Genomic DNA, 19,077 nt, shown 5'->3' on the forward strand with positions numbered 1-19,077 from the left:
GAAGATTAAATGCAATAAGGACTCCTGGGTGAGATTCTGGAGCAGAAATAGTACATCAGAGAAAAAGCAGATAAAATCCAAATAAAGTCTACAATTTAGTTAACATTAATGTAGCAATGTTGGTTTCTTAGTTTTGACAAATGTGCCCAGGTAATGGGAATTTAAAACTAGCTGAGGGATGTATGGGAAATCTATTTTTTGCAACTCTAGTGTAAATTTTAAAAAGTTTAAAATCTGCACACAGGGCGCCTGGGTGGCTCAGTGGGTTAAGCCGCTGCCTTCGGCTCGGGTCATGATCTCAGGGTCCTGGGATCGAGTCCCGCATCGGGCTCTCTGCTCAGCAGGGAGCCTGCTTCCCTCTCTCTCTCTCTGCCTGCCTCTCTGACTACTTGTGATTTCTCTCTGTCAAATAAATAAATAAAATTTAAAAAAAAATAAAATCTGCACACAAACAGAATAAAGAGTTCAAAGAAACACAGCCAAGTGTTTGTAGTAAATATATTTGGATAGTGGTAAAGAATGTCCTCTTTTTGTCAGTGTCTTTTTTTTTTTTTTTAATTTTTGTCATTTTTTTGGTCAGTGTCTTTAATTAGGGCTAATTAGGGTCTATTCCTTTTTTGTCAGTGTCTTTAATTAAGGTTAATTAGGGTTTATTCCTTTAATTTCAAACATTTATTATTACTTAAAAAAAAGATTTATTTTAGAGAGAGAGAGAGAGCAGGGGGGGAGAAGCTGAGGGAGGGAGAGCATCTCAGATAAGCCCCTCCCCCTCTCTTCTGGCTGGGCTCAGATCTTTCTCCACCGGGAGATCATGACTTCAGCCCAAACCAAGAGCTGGAGGCTCAATCGACTGGGCCACTGCGCCCCAAACCTTTTATTATTTATGATTAAAAGTCTATTACTTTTTTGGTAACAGAAAGTGAAATAATTTTGCGCAATACCTAAATGATCTCATTTAATCCTCACAACCAGCTAAGAAAATATTCTTTGCCCTATTTTACAGATGAGGAAACTGAAACTGAAAAGTCAGTGATTTGTTTAAAGTTAGATACCAAGCAAGAGGGCTCTCGCCTAAACAGATTTCTCTCTAGCCCAAGGAAGAAATTTTAACTACAAATGTCCAGCAGGTATGAGCGTTCTGGAAAGGTGGTGAGCTCCCCGTCCGTAAAGGAGTGCGAGTGTCCCGGAGAGGGAATCAGGAGACCTGACACTGCATCTTCTCTGCGGATGCAGAGTGCAGGGCACAGGTCTTCTGTGAGACCCAGAACTACAGCAGGCGGGCCGCGTTTCCTCCTTCTAACTGGGAAGAAGGCAGGGGCAGGTGGGGAGCAGCTGGGACTTCTCCTTCATCTTCCTCAGCGCCCCCTCCTCCACCACGGGATACATCACAGACCACTGGGGACGAGTGGACATTTAGTCGGAGCCTCTGGGCGTCAGGCCCTGATCTAGACCTTTGACGTCGCGCAGCCAAGGTGAGAGGTAGGCACTGCTTCCCATTTTAGGGTTGAGGAAATCGAAGCGGTCAGATGGCACCCGCAAGGGCCCCTCGCTCGGAGATGAAGAGGCTCCGCCCACGTGGGCGGAGCATCCCCGCCTACATCGGCGGGGCGGGGCGGGGCTGCGGGCTCCGAGCGCCTGCAGCTGCCACTCCGTCTAAGTCCAACGAACCGCGAGCACGATGGAGCCGGTGTCGCTGCAGGACTTCGTTTGCGCCTTGGACCTCGCCTCCCTCCCGCGTGTGCTGCGGGTCTGCTCGGGGGTCTACTTCCAGGGTGAGTGAGGGGCCGCGCGACCCCTCTCTCCCGCCGCTGCCTGGCTCTCGCGGGGTGGTGGGGCAGGGGCGCTGCCCAGGCGACGGAAACCCGGGAAACCCAGCTACGCTGCCGTTGCCCAAGCCCAGGTGTGACTTGGGGCCACACTCAACCTCTCTGGGCCTCGGCTTTTGCTTTCGTGGAATGGGAGAGCGCTGATTGCCCGCAAGGTGGTGATGAGAAGTCAATGAGCTTAGACACTCAGGTGTGTGGAACCGAGCCAAGCGGGGGTGAAACCGCGGTACGCACCCCGGGAGGTCTGACCGTGGGAAAGCGGAACACTGGGGCTCGTGCCAGGTCAGCCCCCTCCGCCTGCCGTCCCACTCCGCCCCCTTGACGCCTGTCTGCGCGCCTTCATTCAGTCCTTCCACCCCACCTTCGCCCTCAGTTTTGCGACCTGATCTCTCAGCTTGGTTCTCCGCGTGCGCGACTGTTCCCCGCAGCAGCCTTCCCCGCTCTCTGCTCCTTGCGCACCTGCACATCTGCCTACCTGGTTCCCAGGAATGGGTGCAGAGGAGGGGCTCAACGGCTCCTGCTGCCTGAAGGAGCAAGAAGGCGAGACGGACAGGCGGCGGAGGGGTGGGGAAGCCGCTCAGAGGGGGAGGCGAGGGAATGGGGACGTCGGAGGTAGAGGGAACTTGGGAGACTGGGTGGAGGGGGAGAGGCTCCTTCCTGAGAAAGCAAACTAAGGCAGGGGTACCCTTGCGCATCTGTTCCCTCTTTCTCTTCCCTTGCTTTTGCCACAGCTGCTCCAGGGGAAGTGTTCTGGGGCTCCAAGGGGAGGAGCCCAGACCAATGGGGCGACATATGGAGGGCCACACAGGGGACAGGACCTGCCATCATACACTGGGTTTGGCCAGGAACTCTTGGGAATCTGGCAGAAGTGGGTTCAAAGGCTGACTTTCCTCTGGGGGCTCCCTGCAGGCGCTTCTCCTGTTTGAGCTCCTGCTGACATCATCCCCTGACCACCAAGTGTCACAATGGCTGCTTCCTCATTCTGCCTGACCCAGGGCATGGGAAGTGGTGGACGTTTGGTGAGAGAAGAATCTGGGAGGAGGCCAGGTGGTGGAAGTCCTGGGGCAGGTTAAGAGGCCCCACCCGGGGCGCCTGGGTGGCTCAGTGGGTTGAGCCGCTGCCTTCCGCTCGGGTCATGATCTCAGGGTCCTGGGATAGAGTCCCGCATCCGGTTCTCTGCTCAGCAGGGAGCCTGCTTCCTCCTCTCTCTCTGCCTACTTATGATCTCTCTCTCTCTGTCAAATAAATAAATAAAATCTTTAAAAAAAAAAAAAAAAAGAGGCCCCACCCTCCGAAGCAGTTAGCTGCATCATGAGGGCTTCCAGCTGTAGAGAGAAGTGCCCTGAGCTGGAGTCCCCATTCTGCTCCCTTGGACCCCACCCAGCCTCACCCCAGGCGCAGCTCATTATTTTTAGGGTGGGGAACAGGTCCTGCCTCAGAGGACAGTCATGGGTCTTCACTGCAGAGCACATCGGCAGTCCAGTGCCCAGTGCCCCAGCTGCTGTTCACACCAGCCCTGCGGGGCCGCCCCCTGAAACTGCAGATTATGAGCCCGTGTGCATTTTCCCAGTATGGGGGTGGGATTATCATCAGCTTCTGAAAGCCCTGCTGGGGATGCTTTGGAAGGGCTGGGGTCAGGTGGCCTCAAGGCTGACCTCTGTGCGCTGTTGGGTCCCGAGTCCATAGATGGAGTATGTCCAGCCCGTGGGCGGGGGTGTGGGGGTGGAGATCTTTATCGAGCACCTTCTATGTTCCGGACACTGCTTTAGACACTTGAAAATCATTAAGTGGGACTACTGTGCTTGATGGTGGCAGCCCAGACACCTGCCTCCTGTACCCACCCTGTCGGCGGCCCTCCGCTTCCTCCGTGCTTCCTTTAAACACAGCTCACGTGAAGAAGAAAGCACTAGTGCTGGTGTCAGGCTGTGTGTGTGACCTCCAGGCAGTTTCTGCCCTTCTCTGGGCCTGATCCGCTAGCTGTACGGAGGGAACTGGGACTTTGGGCGTTGCTTACTCGCCCAGGAGTTCAGCCCAGGCTTGGCGGCAAGGCCTGGGCTAGGGCCGGTGATGCTGGGGTGAACCAGCCCTGCCCTGCCTGTGAGCTCCGTTCAGGAGGCATGGGGGTGTGGAGAAGGCCTGAGAAGTGTCTCACAGAGGGTCCATCCAGCGCTGAAGGAAGACACAGGCAGGGTTCCTGCAGCCTGAGTGTGGCTGAGCCAAGGGCCACTGGGCGGGGAAGGACAGGGGAAGCCGCTCCAGGCTGTAGGAACCGGTGCAGAGTGGAGGCAGAGCGCAGCCTGTCAGGGAACAGGGCGCAGGCCAGCTAGCACTTGGCTCCTGTGACACACAGAAACCGAATCTGTCTCTTGGCAGGCTCCATCTACGAGATCTCTGGGAATGAGTGCTGCCTCTCCACAGGGGACCTGATCAAGGTCACCCAGGTTCGCCTCCAGAAGGTGGTCTGCGAGAACCCAGGAACAGGCCAGACCATAGAAATCCCCCCCAACTTCTGTGGTAAGGCAGACAGCTCTGTGTCCTGTCCACCACCAACCCCCCCCACCCCCACCCCGCCAACCCCAAGTGCACTGGCCCCCTCCAGCCCCAGCATGCACTCCCAACCCTCCAGTTTGGCCCCTGTGCTCTCACATCCCCCACTGCTCTGCCCCAAGGCCCCGGATGTCCTCTGAGGGGTCTGACGATGCCCTTAACCTGGAGTGGCTGCACCCTCTCCATATCCATCTCTCTGGTCACATCTGCCTCTTGGCTGGGACTCTCTTTGTTCTGGATCTTTGTCCAGGTCCCTGTCTCTGTGTTTGTTTACACATTTCCCCCGCCACACATTTACTGACACCTGTTGTGTGCTCGGGCTGGGGCTGTGGAGCTCAGGATGACCTGGGAGGGCGACAGTGAGAGGAGGGCAGGAGTCAACACAGAGTTTAGAGAGGGTTCCTGGCAGGAGGAGACCACCTCCGGGGTCTGGGCAGGCTTCCTGGAGGGGGTGGCACCTGAGCAGGAAGGAGGACTTCCAGAGGGAGTAACACAGGGAATAGTATGGGCATATCTGGTGCTCCAGAAATGACAGAGCTCGGTTTCTGCAGGACATGTGTTGTTAGCAGGGCGGGCAGGGGTGGGAGGTGGGGGATGGGGTGAGGGGTGTCTGGGACGCTGAAGCCTGGTTGGGAAGCCCCGCTCTGCAGGCTGTGTGCCATGGCCTTGGCCAGTTCCTGGCTCCTCTCTGTGCCTCAGGGTACTCCTCTAGAACAGGCTTGAGGAGAGGCGTAAATGAGTTGCCTGGCAGGAAGGGCTTAGAACGGGGTGCAGCCCAGAGCAGGTGTAGTCTAAGCGCTCCTTCTTCACAGCTGTGATCGCCTGAATGGGACAGGCAAGGGTTTGGGTTCCTGGTAAAGGCAGGTGGTGGGAGAGGTGGGAGGCGGATTCCCAGAGGGCTCTGGGTGGCCACGGGCACAGTGTGGTCTTTGAGAGCACTGAAGAGCTAATGAGTGTTTCAAATACGGAAGTAGTATGCTTTATTTGGTATTTTGGGGTTTTTTCCTTTTTATTCTGAAATGTGTTCACGTTCACAGAAGACTTGCTAAAACCACGGTATACTCTTTATCCAGACTGACCAGTTGTTTTCCAGTTTACCAATATTTTGTTATATTTCTTTCTCTCCCTCTTTACACACACACACACACACACACACACACACACACACATTCATGAACAAATATTACCATATGTGTATTTATATATACATTTTCCTGCACTATTTGAGAATGAATTGCAGACATGATAACGCTTTGTACCTAAATATTACTCCTTATATTTACTAATATTACTCCTAAGTACAGGACATTTGTTCGTAAACTGTAGTTCAGTAATCAAATTTAGGAGATTTAATATTGATATAATACTGCTGTCTAACCTGGTTTATTCCAACAACTGACCTAATAAATCAAGGTTTCCCCTTGTTCCAGAAGCCAATCCCAAATCACATCAATTTCTTTCCCTTTTTTGAATAGGAATTTCTTTCTCCTTTTTATTATCATTATTATTATTTATTATTTTTTTTTGGCGAGAGAGAGAGAGAGAGAGAGAACAAGCATCTGAGGTGGGAGTGGGGAAAGGTGGAGAGAGAATCTCAAGCAGCCACCACACCCACTGTAGAGCCTGATGCAGGGCTTGATCTCATAATCCTGAGTTCAGGACCTGAGTCAAAATCAAGAGTCGGAGGCTTAACCAACTGAGCCACTTTTTTTTTTTTTTTTAAGTAGGCTCCACACTGAAATGGGGCCCAACATAGGTCTTGAACTCACGATCTTGAGCTGAAATCAAGAGTCAGATGCTTAACCAACTGAGTCCCCCAGATGCCCCCAAATCACATATTGATTTCTTAATCTCCTTCAGGCTGAAACAAATCCTTAGCTTTTATCTTGACATCAGCTTCTTGAAGAATCTAGACTGGTACCTTTGCAGAAAGTCCTTGTCACACAGACAGGAGGGGGCCTTGAGGTAACTTGGGGTAACTTGGGGCACCTGGGTGGCTCAGTGGGTTAAGCCTCTGCCTTCAGCTCGGGTCATGATCTTAGGGTCCTGGGATCGAGCCCCACATCGGGCTCTCTGCTCAGCAGGGAGCCTGCTTTCCCCCCTCTCTCTGCCTGCCTCTCTGCCTACTTGTGATCTCTTTCTGTCAAATAAATAAATAAAATCTTTAAAAAAAACAAAACAAAACAAAACTTGGGGTAACTTGCAGAGGGGACCAGAAGCGATGTGTGGATGTGGGCTATTTGAGGCCAGTACAGTGGCGGGAGAAGCATGAATGGGGACAGGGGAAGAAGTTGGATGGGGGAAGAGCAGTCGGGCCACCAGAATTGGCAGACAGGATGTGGGGTGAAGGGTGGTGGTCAGAGTTCATTTGGCTAGGAGCTCCTGGGTGTCTAGTTTGTGAGAGAGAGGGACAGTGGCGCTGCCCCAGCATGGGGTGATCGGTGTTGGGTATATGGGATTGGAGTGGTGGTGAGGAACATGGAAGCAAAGTTGGCAGAGTTGGAGGCAGGTACGGTTCAGGAGGTAGGCACAGGTGGCCACTGTCAGTGTCTTTGGGAAAACACATCCCTGTTCTGTCTCTGATGACAGTCCCTCTAAGTTCTTGCTTCTCTGCATAAGGAGGAACTGTCCCCATTTCTACTTGTCACTGTCCCTTCACACATGGTCACTGGCTGCTGCTTGTCCCTCAACCCTGTGGCTTGGATGTCCAGATGCTTGGGACTTTTCTTCGGGAGATTCTGACCGGGTTCTCTGCGGCCCTGGTATGTGTGTCCCTGGACCCACAAGGGCCCGTCCCACCTTAACACCCTCTGCTGTGCCCCACAGGCCACTTCAGCCCCCTCACCGGCCCTCAGAGCTACGAAACCCTGGAGGAGCTACTCTCTGCTGCGACCCAGCGCTCCAGGAAGCTGCCCATCAGCTTCATGTCGACGCACAAAATCACCACAGAGACCAGGGTGGTGCCCAGGGACCAGCCCCTCCTGCTCAAGGATGTGGAGGAGTATCATAGGACCTACCGCGCCCGCTGTGTGCTGGACACCGGAACCCAGCACTTCACTCTGTACCTGCCCCTGTCCCAGAGGGGCCCCTTCTGGGAATGGGAGCCTGGCGCCCCTCGGCCCCTCCTCCAGGCCCTGCAGGATCCAACCCTGAGCGACCGCCTCTTCACCTGCCCCACACTCCCTTGGCAGTCCCTGCTCCTGAGGCCCCAGTATGAGATCCAAGCCTTCATGCACAGTGAGTCGCTGGGGCGGATTGTCGGGGGGAGGGTTGACGGGGCGAGAGAGGGGCTCCTGGAAAGCTGCTCTGGTGGAAGTTACCCCAAGTACCAGATCACTTACCCAGTACATACAATATAACAGAATGAAGAGTCCCAGATAGTGGGGCATTACTAAAAGGAGACAGGAAAAATGAGAGAACTTAAGAGTGAGGTCCCACTCTTTATAAAATTAGGCAAAAGTTGGATTATGAACTCGCTAGCAACTAGGATAAAGCAGCAGCTACACAGTAAAACCTTGACCGTTTGCTCAGGAGAAACAGATTTTCCTGCCTCTGGGGAGGAAGGGATTGTTCCTCAAGGCCCCCTCCTGTCTCTGTGACAAGGACACTGGGTGAATCCCTAGCTGTCTCTTCGGCTGTCTGAGGGCAGGCTGGGGGCAGCGTGCTGAGCAGGGCTGGTGAAACAGGTAGAAGCCACTGGGAGGCCAAGCCGGAGCGAAGGTGGAACGGGTGCCCTGGGGCCTCTTCCCTGGGGGACAGAGTTTGAGGACCTCCTGGACCCCGTCACCCGACATCACAGTTACTAACTCAGGACCTATCTGTCCTGTTTCGTCTCTCCCCACCCTGCCTGATTATTTCAAAACATACCCCATGTATCCCATCATTTCTTGTATAAATACTTCAGTGTGTCTTTAAAAAAATAATTTATTAAAGATTTTATTTATTTATTTGATATATATAGAGAGATCACAAGTAGGCAGAGAGGCAGGCAGAGAGAAAGGGGGAAGCAGGCCTCCCTGCTGAGCAGAGAGCCCCATGCAGGGCTCAATCTCAGGACTCTGAGATCATGACCTGAGCCGAAGGCAGAGGCTTAACTCACTGAACCACCCATGTGCTCCTAAAAATAATTTTTTTAAACAGGCACACAATACCCTCATCATACCAAAAAAATTAACAATAATTCCTTATACCACTATTTGGTGTTTGTACTTCCTCTCCTGTCTCCTAAATTGTCCTACAGTATGTTTACAGCAGGATCCAGACAAGACCCACAAGACTGCTGTTGATTTCAGGCCTTTTAAATCTGCTACTCTACAGGGTCACCTTTCTTATTTTTCTTATAATTGATCTTTTGAAGGGACTCGGCTCTTTGTCCTGCAGGCTGTCTCGCATTTGGGTTTTGTTGACAGCGTCCTTGCGGTGGAGCCAGTGGGCATCTGTCTCCTGTATTGGCCTCATGGGACTTGACATCTGGTTGTACTCGAAGCCGTGATTTATTGCAGCAAAAGGACACAAGAGTTGCCTCCTGGTGGAGTCACACAGAAACACGGAGTCCCTCCAGCACTGAACTGTGGCAACACGTGTGAGCTGTTATTTGTCAGAGAACCTCACAGACTCAGTGCCCAGGATTTTTACTGGGGGCTGGTCACGTAGGTCCCCTCTGCTTAGCATGCACCCCAATTCTTGACCTTAGTCAGAGAGCATCCCTGACTGTACAGGCTAAGGACAGGGAACCACCCCCCGCAGTAAGAGGATGGTGGGAACACACACTAAACCATGTCCCCAGACACCAGCTGAGGACCAGCCTTGTAGGCAGGCTTTTCTAGGGATAAAAGCCTCAGGCCAGCTGTTGGCTCTTTGCCACACATCTGTAGAGGTTTGACCAGACCCAGGAGGCAGTTCTCATGGCTGCAGGAAGTGTGGGGCAAGGAGTGCACCCGCCTCCCCCGCCCGGGTCTGTGTTTGTCCCCAGCCTAACTTGCAGCACTAGCCTTGGTGTCATCAGATGCAAAGCATGGGCCGGCATCTGTGATGTGAGTGGCTGTTGCAATAGTGATTTGAGTCCTAGGGCTCCTTCTTCATCTGGTAGTCAGGAAACTAAAAAAACTAAAGAGCAACTCCCCGCTGCCACCACCCCAGCTCTGGTTCACTTGCATGAGAAACGCGGGACATTGTGTTTATATAAGTCAGGGTCCCGGGGTACCATTCTCCCTCTGCTCTGGCAGACCTGGCCAGGTTCTGCCTGGCTCTCAAGCCCTGCTCTGCACGCTGCCTCCAGCCTATAGGGAGGAACGTCCTAAGAGATGAGCCTATACTTTGTTTACTAGTTCGTTTTGGTTTTGTTTTGTTTTTTAAAGATTTATTAGAGAGAGAGAGAGAGAGTGCTTGTTGGGGAGGGATGGGAGGGGAGGGAGAGACTCTCCAGCAGGCTTGCTGAGTGCAGAGCCTCGGGGCTCAGTCTCACATCCCTGGGATCTTGGCCTGAGCTGAAACCGAAAGAAAATTTGACACTTAACTGAGGGAGCCACCCAGGGGCCCGTTTCCTAGTTGTGGGTTTTTTTTTTTTTTTTAAGATTTTATTTATTTATTTGACAGACAGAGATCACAAGTAGGCAGAGAGAGAGGGGGAAGCAGGTTCCCCACTGAGCAGAGAGCCCGATGCGGGGCTCGATCCCAGGACCCTGGGATCATGACCCGAGCCAAAGGCAGAGGCTTTAACCCACTGAGCCACCCAGGAGCACCCCTCCCCGCACTGTTTCCTAGTTTTTAAAATGAGTTGGCTCCCTAGCATTCTTCAAGGATGATTATTTAGGGTGTTTTTTGTTTGTTTGTTTGTTTTAAATCATCATTATGAACTCACAGATTTTCAGTGAACTCAGTATTTTCAGTGTTCCGATCTGCTGGCATCATTATTGGTGCTCACCTTATCTCAGCCTCGGCCCAGGGGAGCCTTTTGACACACCTGCAATGGTCTCGAATACATTTTTCTTGCTTTCTGGTTTAAGTGGTTCCAGACTGTGGCACGTTTCCACTCCAGGAAGTTATCTCATTCCCAGGGAGCCCTGGTGTCTTGTGGGAAATAGCACTCAGAGAGCACGGCCTGGGGGACCAGGGCTTTGAATGGTGGGTCCAGCGTCTGCCCTGGTGATGAGACAGTTCTGGGAATTCATAAAGTCCTTCGAAGAAGAAAACCAGAACTGTAGAATGAACCCCCTGTGGCTACCTCCCAGCTTCAACCAGACTTTGGCTCGCCCCGCACAGAGCAAAAATCCCAGCACTGTGGCCTGAGGCTTGTCCCCACCTGAGCCTCAGTTTCTCCCTCTGTGAGGGGGGAGGTTGTTCCTCCCTTGTCTCCCATATGGCTCACACATAAGGGACATTCGCTTACAGAGCCGCCTCTTGCATTTATAAACCTGGTACTCACTGATGTCCAGAGAGGAAACAAGTCGCCAAGGTCATTAGCCAGTGTTTTTTATTTTTATTTTTATTCAAGATTCAGGGGCACCTGGGTGGCTCAGTGTATTGAGCCTCTGCCTTTGGCTCAGGTCATGATCTCAGGGTCCTGGCATTGATCCCCACATCAAGCTCTCTGCTCGGAAGGGAGCCTGCTTCCCTCTCTTTCTCTGCCTCTCTACCTACTTGTGATTGCTCTCTGTCAAATAAATAAATAAAGTATTTTTTAAAAATAAAATAAAGATTCATTCACTTATTTTAGAGAGAGAGAGAAAGTGCACAAGTGAGAGGGGCGGAGGGAGAGGGAGAGAGAGAATCCCAAGCAGACTCGCCTCTGAGTGAGGAACCGGACTTGGGGCTTGATCACATGACCCTGAGATCACCACCTGCGTAGAAACCAAGAATCGGAAGCTCAACCAAATGAGCCATTTAGGAGCCCCAACCGGTGTTTTTCTTAGTTTTAATTTTAGTTTTAATTTATTTATTTATTTTTAAGGAGAGAGAGAACGTGCATGAATGGGGTGGGGCGTTCTTAAGCAGGCTCCACACGCCGCCCGGAGCTGGACTTGGGGCACAATCTCACAACCCTGAGCTCATGTCGTGAGCCGAAATCAAGAGTTGGACATTTAACCGACTGAGCCACCCAGGCGCCCCTCTTGATGTGGTTTTATCTCTTTATTTAAAATGCAGAAAGGAGGAACTCCTGGGTGGCTCAGTTGGTTAAATGTCTGCCTTCAGCTCAGGTCATGATCCCAGTGTCCTGGGATCGAGTGCTGCACAGGGAGCCTCCTTCTGCCTGCCACTCCCCTTGCTTTTGTGTGCATTTGCGCATGCTCTCTCTCTCTCTCTGACAAATAAATAAATAAATAAAACCTTAACACACACACACACACACACACGCAGAAAGGATTTGGCAAGGTAGCTTATAAAATTACATTGAAGGGGCGCCTGGGTGGCTCAGTGGGTTAAGCCTCTGCCTTCGGCTCAGGTCCTGGGATCGAGCCCTGCTTCGGGCTCTCTGCTCAGCGGGGAGCCTGCTTCTTCCTCTCTCTCTGCCTACTTGTGATCTCTGTCTGTCAAATAAATAAATTTTAAAAATAAAATGAAAATTCCATTCAAAATTCAATTAGAGTTTAAAAAAGTGGTTGGACAAATTAGATAGTTGGTATTATTAATGAACTGTCAAATAATTATTATCTAGATGTAGTAATGGCATTATGGTTATGTTTTTAACTTTATCTCTTCTCTTAGAGATACACACTGAAAGGTCAAGATGACACGTAATTATTCTGATTCAAAATGACCCCCTGGAGGGGAACAGACAGGATATGAATGAAAGAGGGTGGGCTGTGAATTAAATATTGAATTAAATATTGAAGCTAGGAGGTTCACTATACTCTTGTACTTTTGTAAATGTTTAAAAATTCCTGTAATAGGGTCACTTTCATGGCTCAGTGGGTTAAAGCCTCTGCCTTCAGCTCAGGTCATGATCCCGGGGTCCTGGGATTGAGCCCCGCCCCGCATCAGGCTCTCTGCTCAACGGGGAGCCTGCTTCCTTTTCTCTCTCTGCTTGTTGGTCTGCCTGCTTGTGATATCTCTCTCCGTCAAATAAATAAATTAAATTAAAAAACAATTCCTATAATAGCTTTCGAACAGAGGTTAAGGAAAGGAGTGAGCAAGAAATCTGATGCCATAGGAAAAGGTTGGCAGAACAGACAGGGAGGAGGTCAGCCAGCTCAGACCTCTTTGCTGGGAGTGCAGGGACACCCCTGGGCTGGTGTGCAGGACACCCCCTGAGCTGACTCCCCTCCCCACAGTGCGCAGGACCGTCGTCAAGATCCCCTCCACCCTGGAGATCGACGTGGAAGACGTCACTGCTTCTTCTCAGCACATCCACTTTATCCGGCCTCTGCTGCTGAGTGAGGCCCTGGCCCGGGGAGGCCCCTTCCCTCTGTCCGCGGAGATCCTGGAGGTCCCAGAGGGGCCCCCCATCTTCCTCAACCCGTGGGCAGGCTTCTTGCAGAAAGGCCAGCGGCTCCGCATCCATGGCCTGGCCTCACCACCCTGGCGGATCCTGGTCTCGACCAAGGGCCGGAAGGTGCCCAGACACTTCCTGGTCTCCGGGGCTTATCAGGGCAAGCTGCGGCGGCGGCCGAGAGAGTTCCTCACGGCCTGTGACCTCCTGGGTGCCCTCCAGCCAGGCCAGCCGCTCCGGGTCGTGGCCACAAAGGACTGTGAGGTCGAAGGGTTAGAGACCCTTAGTCTCACGTCCCTGGCTGTGGGTGACAGGCTGGAGGTGCTGAGGCCCGGCCAGGCCCATGGGGCTGGAGGCCAGGACATAGATGTCTTGGTGTGTCAGCGACTGAGTGACCAGGCCGAGGAGGACGAGGAGGAGGAGGATTATGAAGAGATCGAAAATGAAGACCAGATCCTGCTGCCCCTCTACATCTCTAGTGGTTTCGTGGAGGAGATGAATGATAATCGGCGCTACAGCCTGGGAGACCTGACTGCCCAGTTTTCGCTGCCCTGTGAAGTCAAGGTGGTGGCCAAGGACGGCAGCCAGCCTGCTGACCCTCTGCCCTCCTTCCCAGGCCTGCGGCTGGAGGAGAAGATCATGGAACCCTTCTTGGTGGTCAGCTTCGACTCTAACCCTGACATGTGCTTTGAGCTCCCTCCCCGGTGGCTGGACCTGACTGTCGTGGAGACCGAGCAGCAGCCGGGCCAGCCGACTGGGCCTTCCCTGGTCGCCACCGTGGAGGAGCTGACGGAAGCCTTCTACTATAGGCTCCGGAAGTTACCGGCCTTCCAGAACCAGCCTCCACCACCGCGACCGCCCAAAGGTCAAGGCCTCAGTGGGCAGAAGAAACAAAGCGGCAAGAACAAAAGTGGCCAGGTACCAACCTACCAAAGCGGGTGGGGAGGGGAACCCGCCGGGGTCACTGCGGGTCCTGCCGGTTCCTTGTCCTGCGTCACAGCTCAGTCGTACAGAGCTTACAGTTTCTACGCTCACACGCTGTGCGCCCATCATTCTTACTCAGTTCAGATGTGGGGGGCCTGAGCAGGAGCGTGAGGCTTCACCGTGCTCTCCCCGCTGTCATCCCCTCATTCCGGTTCATCAGCTGTCACCTAAACTGTGTCAGCAGCCTCCAACCCGCGCCCCCCCCCCCAACTGCTGTCAGAATGGCCTCCCAAGCCCTTCCCTGGTCACCAATGGGCCTCGGCCCTGTCCTCTGAGCCTTCTGAGCCTCCAGGGAGGGTCATTTATAAGCTGACGTCAATCTCCCCCCGCCAGACCCCTCTTCCACCACCCACTCCGATCCGCACTCAGCCGCTGAGAAGCTCCCACAGCTTCTCAGTGTGCCGTGATCCCTGCCTCAGCACTTTAACACGTGCTGGGCCTTTTGCCAGAATGTGCTTCTTCCTTTCAGTGGGGAAGGCTCTGCTCAGGCTTCCTCTGGAGGTGACAGCCCTCCCCCTTCTGTGTTCACCCTGCCCTGTGGTATGTGGCCTGGTGCGGGTGGGACAACACCTAGTTTCCAGTGTGCCGTGAGGGGTCTGAGGACAGGGACCCCACCTGCTTGCAGTGGGCAGACAGCGTCGGTGCGGGCTGAACTGACCCAAACCAAGTCCCAGGGATGGAGAAAGAAGCAGGGACAGAAGCAGAAAGACCTGCTTATGGCCCAGTTCCCTCGCTCTGTGGCCTCTGTTCTCCCATTTTCTCTCAGTGTCCCCGGGGATAAGGTCAGTGCTGACTTCTTAGCCGCGGCCTGCTGGGTGTCTTCTCCGTGGCGGACACTGCCCGCGCCTCACCCTGCACGGCTCTCCTGATGTCCCTGCAAGGTGGGCACCGAGAGATGGCTCTTTCTACAGTGGAGCAAACAAGAGGCACAGAGAGGGAGATGAGCCACCCTGAGGTCACACAGCTAGCAAACAGGCGACCTGGGGTTTGACGCTGGGTCCGACCGCCCAGCCCGGGCACCTCACCACATCCAAAGCACGTTGTAAAATGTAGCAAGGAAATTGCTGTGGGGAGCTTTGGGGAAACTTGCATTTTGTACTGAGAGGGGAGGCAGGAAGGGCTTGCATCCGTGGAGGCGGGAGGGCAGTTGGTTGCTGACAGAACACAGGCCTGACAGTATGGAAGAGAACGAACACAGCACAGAAAATTGAGACCTCAGGCCCCGCCTTTGCTCCTGTTGGAAGTGACTTGGGGCCCAGTCCCTGCTCACTGCCCTTGATCCTGCAACTTTTCTTCTCGGGGTATCTGTATTCCCCTCGCTGAGCAGGGGCGCTCTCCGAAGCATAGTGTGCTAGAAAAAGCGTGAACTTTTGAGGTCACAGACGTGGTTCTGCATCTGAACCTCGGCCCAGCTTGCGGTCCTGTGTGAGGTATGACATGGATCGCTCTCTCTGAGCTGGTTTCCTCTTGGGTACATTGGGAGCTCAAACAGCTCCTCGGAGGGTCCCCTGAGGAGAAACGAACAGGTGTGCCTGTGGCCTGAGGTGGGAGTTCAACAAAAGTCCTCCTCCTTCTGGGACCCCTCGGGCACTCGGTCTTGAGATTTTGTGACTGCTTGTCGCCCCTTCAGCAGCAGAGGTGAAGGATGCTGACTGAACCTCCCCACCCCGCCCCCGTGGAGAAACTCGGGGCACCCCCATCTCTAGCTCCCAGCCTTTCCATCGCTCATCCTGGCCTGTCTCCCTGGCCAAAGACCATTTCATGTGCTAGAAACAAAAACACTTGGGGTCCCAGGAAGCCCTACCCTGGACAGGAAGTCAAAAGGGGAACAGAGGAAGTGACCTTGGAAGGAAATTATATTTCATGGACCCTGCTGATTTCTGCTTTTTCTCCCACTCAGTCTTGTCAAGTCTCAGAACAGCAGCAAGCTCCTCTGCTCCCCAAAGCCAAGATGAAGACACTGCCACAGGGCGCCACGGACAGCACAAGCATGTACAGCAAGGTTGCTGCCCACAGGAAGGGCCTCAGGCACACTAAGCCCATCACAGATCCAGGTGGGACCCTTTTAACTAACCCTGCTCACCTGCTCACCCTTGTCCTTGCTTTTCCTCTCCTTGCTCTGTTCCTGCTCGTGCCTCCGGCGGTGCTGGCCATCGCTTGGCAAGGCCCTGCCCTTGAGCAGAACCTTCTGCAGTCCTAGTCGGACAGAGAGGCTTTTAAGTTAAAGGATGGGTTTAGGGGCGCCTGGGTGGCTCAGTCGGTTAAGCGTCTGCCTTCAGCTCAGGTTATGGTTCCAGGGTACTGGGATCGAGCCCCGTGTCAGGCTCCCTGCTCGGCAGGGAGTTTGCTTCTCCCTCTGCCCCTCCACCCATTTGTGCTCCCTTCCTCCCTCTCCCTCTCTGATAAATAAATCTTTAAAAAAAGAGAGAGAGAAGGGGTTCCCATTGTTCCTTCCCCAGGGGCTCCGGAGACCTGGCAAGGAACATGAGTTCATCTCCAACAAACTACCCCCCACCCCACCCCGAAGCAGGCAAGGGGAGTATTTATAGTGTTCAGACAGAATAATTTGTAGTTATGGTCTAGCAAGGACCTCAGGAACCTGCTTAAGGCCCAAGATCATCATTGACTTGAACTCTTTTGTAGATGACGATGAACATGATTATGAAGAGATACATGAGAAATTTCAGAATACCCTTTAGATACTGGAGCAGCCCTGCTTCTTACCTGCTGTGTCTCAGGGAGAGGCCAGTCGACCGTTACAAGCCTTTGCAAGACCTCAGACAAGAGCTCACTGAACTCAGACTGTGGACAGGAAATGGCTTCATGGAGACCAACGTGAAAAAGGGTGAACATTGTTCCAGTGTTTTCCTCATGTTCCAGGTTCCTGCCACCGAGGGCTGGCTTTTTTGGGGCCAGTACCTCGCCTTTGCCTCTTTCAGCTCAGAGCTTTGGTGTCTAGAGGAGGCAGCTGGGTTCAGTTCAGTTCTGAGTCCCCAACGCTCGTGTCTCATGAGACACGAGGAAAGGAATCTGAGATCACCAACCTTGATGGTGGTGGTACTGTGTCTCCTGCCTCTCGGTAAAGGGGACTCAACCCGGAACACCCCGCACTGAGAGCCTTTTCTTCTGTTTGCCACCCCCTCGCCCTCTTCCTCTGCCACTGAACCCTAAGCCCCTGAGAGAGCAGGACTAGGTCGCCTGTGAAGGAACATGATAGTTGCATGTGACGATCCAAGATTTTTTTGCTCGAAAACCATAGAATAAAAATGACACGTGGGTGTCTGGAAAAATAGGAACAGATACCATGTAGTAAGGTCTGTGTGCCAGACCCTTTTTAAACATTATCTAAATCCTCAACTCTCTGGATAGACAATGCGCTGATTTTAAAGGTCAGAAAACTAGCCTGAGTGGTCGGGTACTTCAGGAGGGCTGACTAGTCGTGGGCCTGGGTTAGCATCTGGGCTCACTGCCATCTGGGCTGTGGCTGTGAGCAAGTTCTTTTCACCTAAGCTTCAGTTCCTTCATTTGTAAAATACAACTAACAGTTATCTACCTCACAGAATTGTTCTAAGGATCAAATGCGATAATCTTGGTGTAATATCTAGCACAGTGCCTGGCACATAAACACTTAATAAAAATGTTAGCATCGTTCCCACTGACCCAGATAGTGCAGCTGTGTCTGAGGCCTATGTTCTTTCCCCACCCCCACACCGTCTCCCAATCACGGAATCCTTCTGTATCTGGAATATACTGAGCTAGACTGTGGAGACAACATGTGTGGACTGGTTGGAGGGCCTCCCCACCCAGCGTAACCTGGGTCTATGCAGACACTAACCAGCTTCCAAGGTCAGTCCAGGCCTGTTCCTTGCGGTGAGACCACAGGCCTCACTTCCTGGAAGTGGCAGGGTTTTGGTTCCTAGATGGAGGCAGTCATAGAACCAAGCACACCGCAGTCAGCAGAGGACAAGAGATAGATTTAAAGGGAACCAGAGTTTCTGGCTGACATGGGAGTGGAAAGACTGTCAGTCTGGAGCTCCCGGATTTGAGGGAGTGCACCTGAGTGCGTCCTTCCAGGCCTCCTGGCTCCCACACACCAGCAAGCAGTGCTCCAGGTGAGGCCCAAGCAGCTAGTATAAGCTGCGGGCCAGTTCCCAGGCCTGCCTCCAGAGACCAGATTAGCTGCATGGGGGCACCCTGAGGAAGAGCATGCTCTGGGACAAGGAATAAGTATGGATAAAAGTTCCTCCTGGGCACAGGACCCCAAGCGTCAAGCTCAAGTGCAGAATGCCAATAGTTTTCACTTCCACATCTGCATTTAATTGTGGCACCAAATTGAGCAAGATCACAGAAGGGGGCCAGAGAGGGCGACCAACTCCTAGAGAAGGGTGTTTCTGAGTGTCCCGATGCTGCAAGAGCAGCAAGCAATTTCATAGCTAGGAAAGCTGGGCTGAAAAGGAAAACATGCTTGAAAACCACAACTGTGAGTGGCTCATCATAGTGACTTGGGGGTTGGGGCGGGGGGCAGCAGGGACCACAGGCAGACAGTGCCCGTGGGGCACTTTTGTCTTAACTTTGGACTAAGCCACTGGGCAGTGGGGAGGGTGTTAGAGTGGGGCTAGCGGTTCCCCCTGGGCGGTGGTCTCCGAGGCGAGCACACACTCCTGGGAACACACGAGATGTACACTGGGAAACAGAAAAGATTAGTCCATCCCTTCATATTTATTTTTCCTATCTTTTCTCATTTCTATTTTTGAATGTCTTGTGATGTAGCGAACATGCTGACATTGTACCAGGTGTCAACGACTGCTGAATAAATGAACGTGAACTGGAGGCGCTGACTCAAAACTGGATCGAGTTCTCAATCTCCCTCAAATGATTTTTCAAGTTTTTTTTTTAAAGTAATCTCTACACCCAATGTGGGGCTCATGACCCCAAGATTAAGAGTCTCAGGCTCTACAGATTTAGCCAACCAGACACCCCGTCCTCAACAGCGTTTTTTTTTTTTTTTTAAAAGAAAAACATCTATTCAGGGGTGCCTGGGGGGTTCAGTTGGTTAAGCGTCTGACTCCTGATGTTGGCTCATGTGCTGATCTGGAGGTCCTGGGATCAAGCCCTGTATGGGGCTCTGCGCTCAGTGGGGAATCTGCTTGATGATTTCTCTCCCTCTGCCCCTCCCCCTGCTCACACACATGCATGCACACTCCCCCAAATAAATATATCCATCTTTCTTTTTTTTTTTTTTAAAAGATTTTATTTATTTATTTGACCGAGAGAGATCACAAGTAGGCAGAG

The 19,077-nt window shown here is 52.6% G+C and overlaps 2 protein-coding genes across 4 annotated transcripts in view; one reads left to right on the forward strand and one right to left on the reverse strand.

Moving 5' to 3' along the window:
* The window catches only part of WASF2 (WASP family member 2), a 937,387-nt gene that overhangs the window by 275,743 nt on the left and 642,567 nt on the right, over nt 1–19,077 (reverse strand). The window lies entirely within an intron of this gene.
* THEMIS2 (thymocyte selection associated family member 2) lies at nt 1,570–18,615 on the forward strand. The gene is made up of 6 exons (XM_082684812.1): nt 1,570–1,772; nt 4,200–4,340; nt 7,200–7,610; nt 12,644–13,719; nt 15,686–15,839; nt 16,429–18,615. The coding sequence occupies exons 1-6, from the start codon at nt 1,679–1,681 to the stop codon at nt 16,482–16,484; spliced, it is 1,932 nt and encodes a 643-aa protein (XP_082540938.1). The 5' UTR covers nt 1,570–1,678; the 3' UTR covers nt 16,485–18,615.

The sequence above is a fragment of the Mustela nivalis genome (genome assembly GCF_964662115.1).
Source record: "Mustela nivalis genome assembly, chromosome: 10".
Lineage (NCBI taxonomy): Eukaryota > Metazoa > Chordata > Mammalia > Carnivora > Mustelidae > Mustela > Mustela nivalis.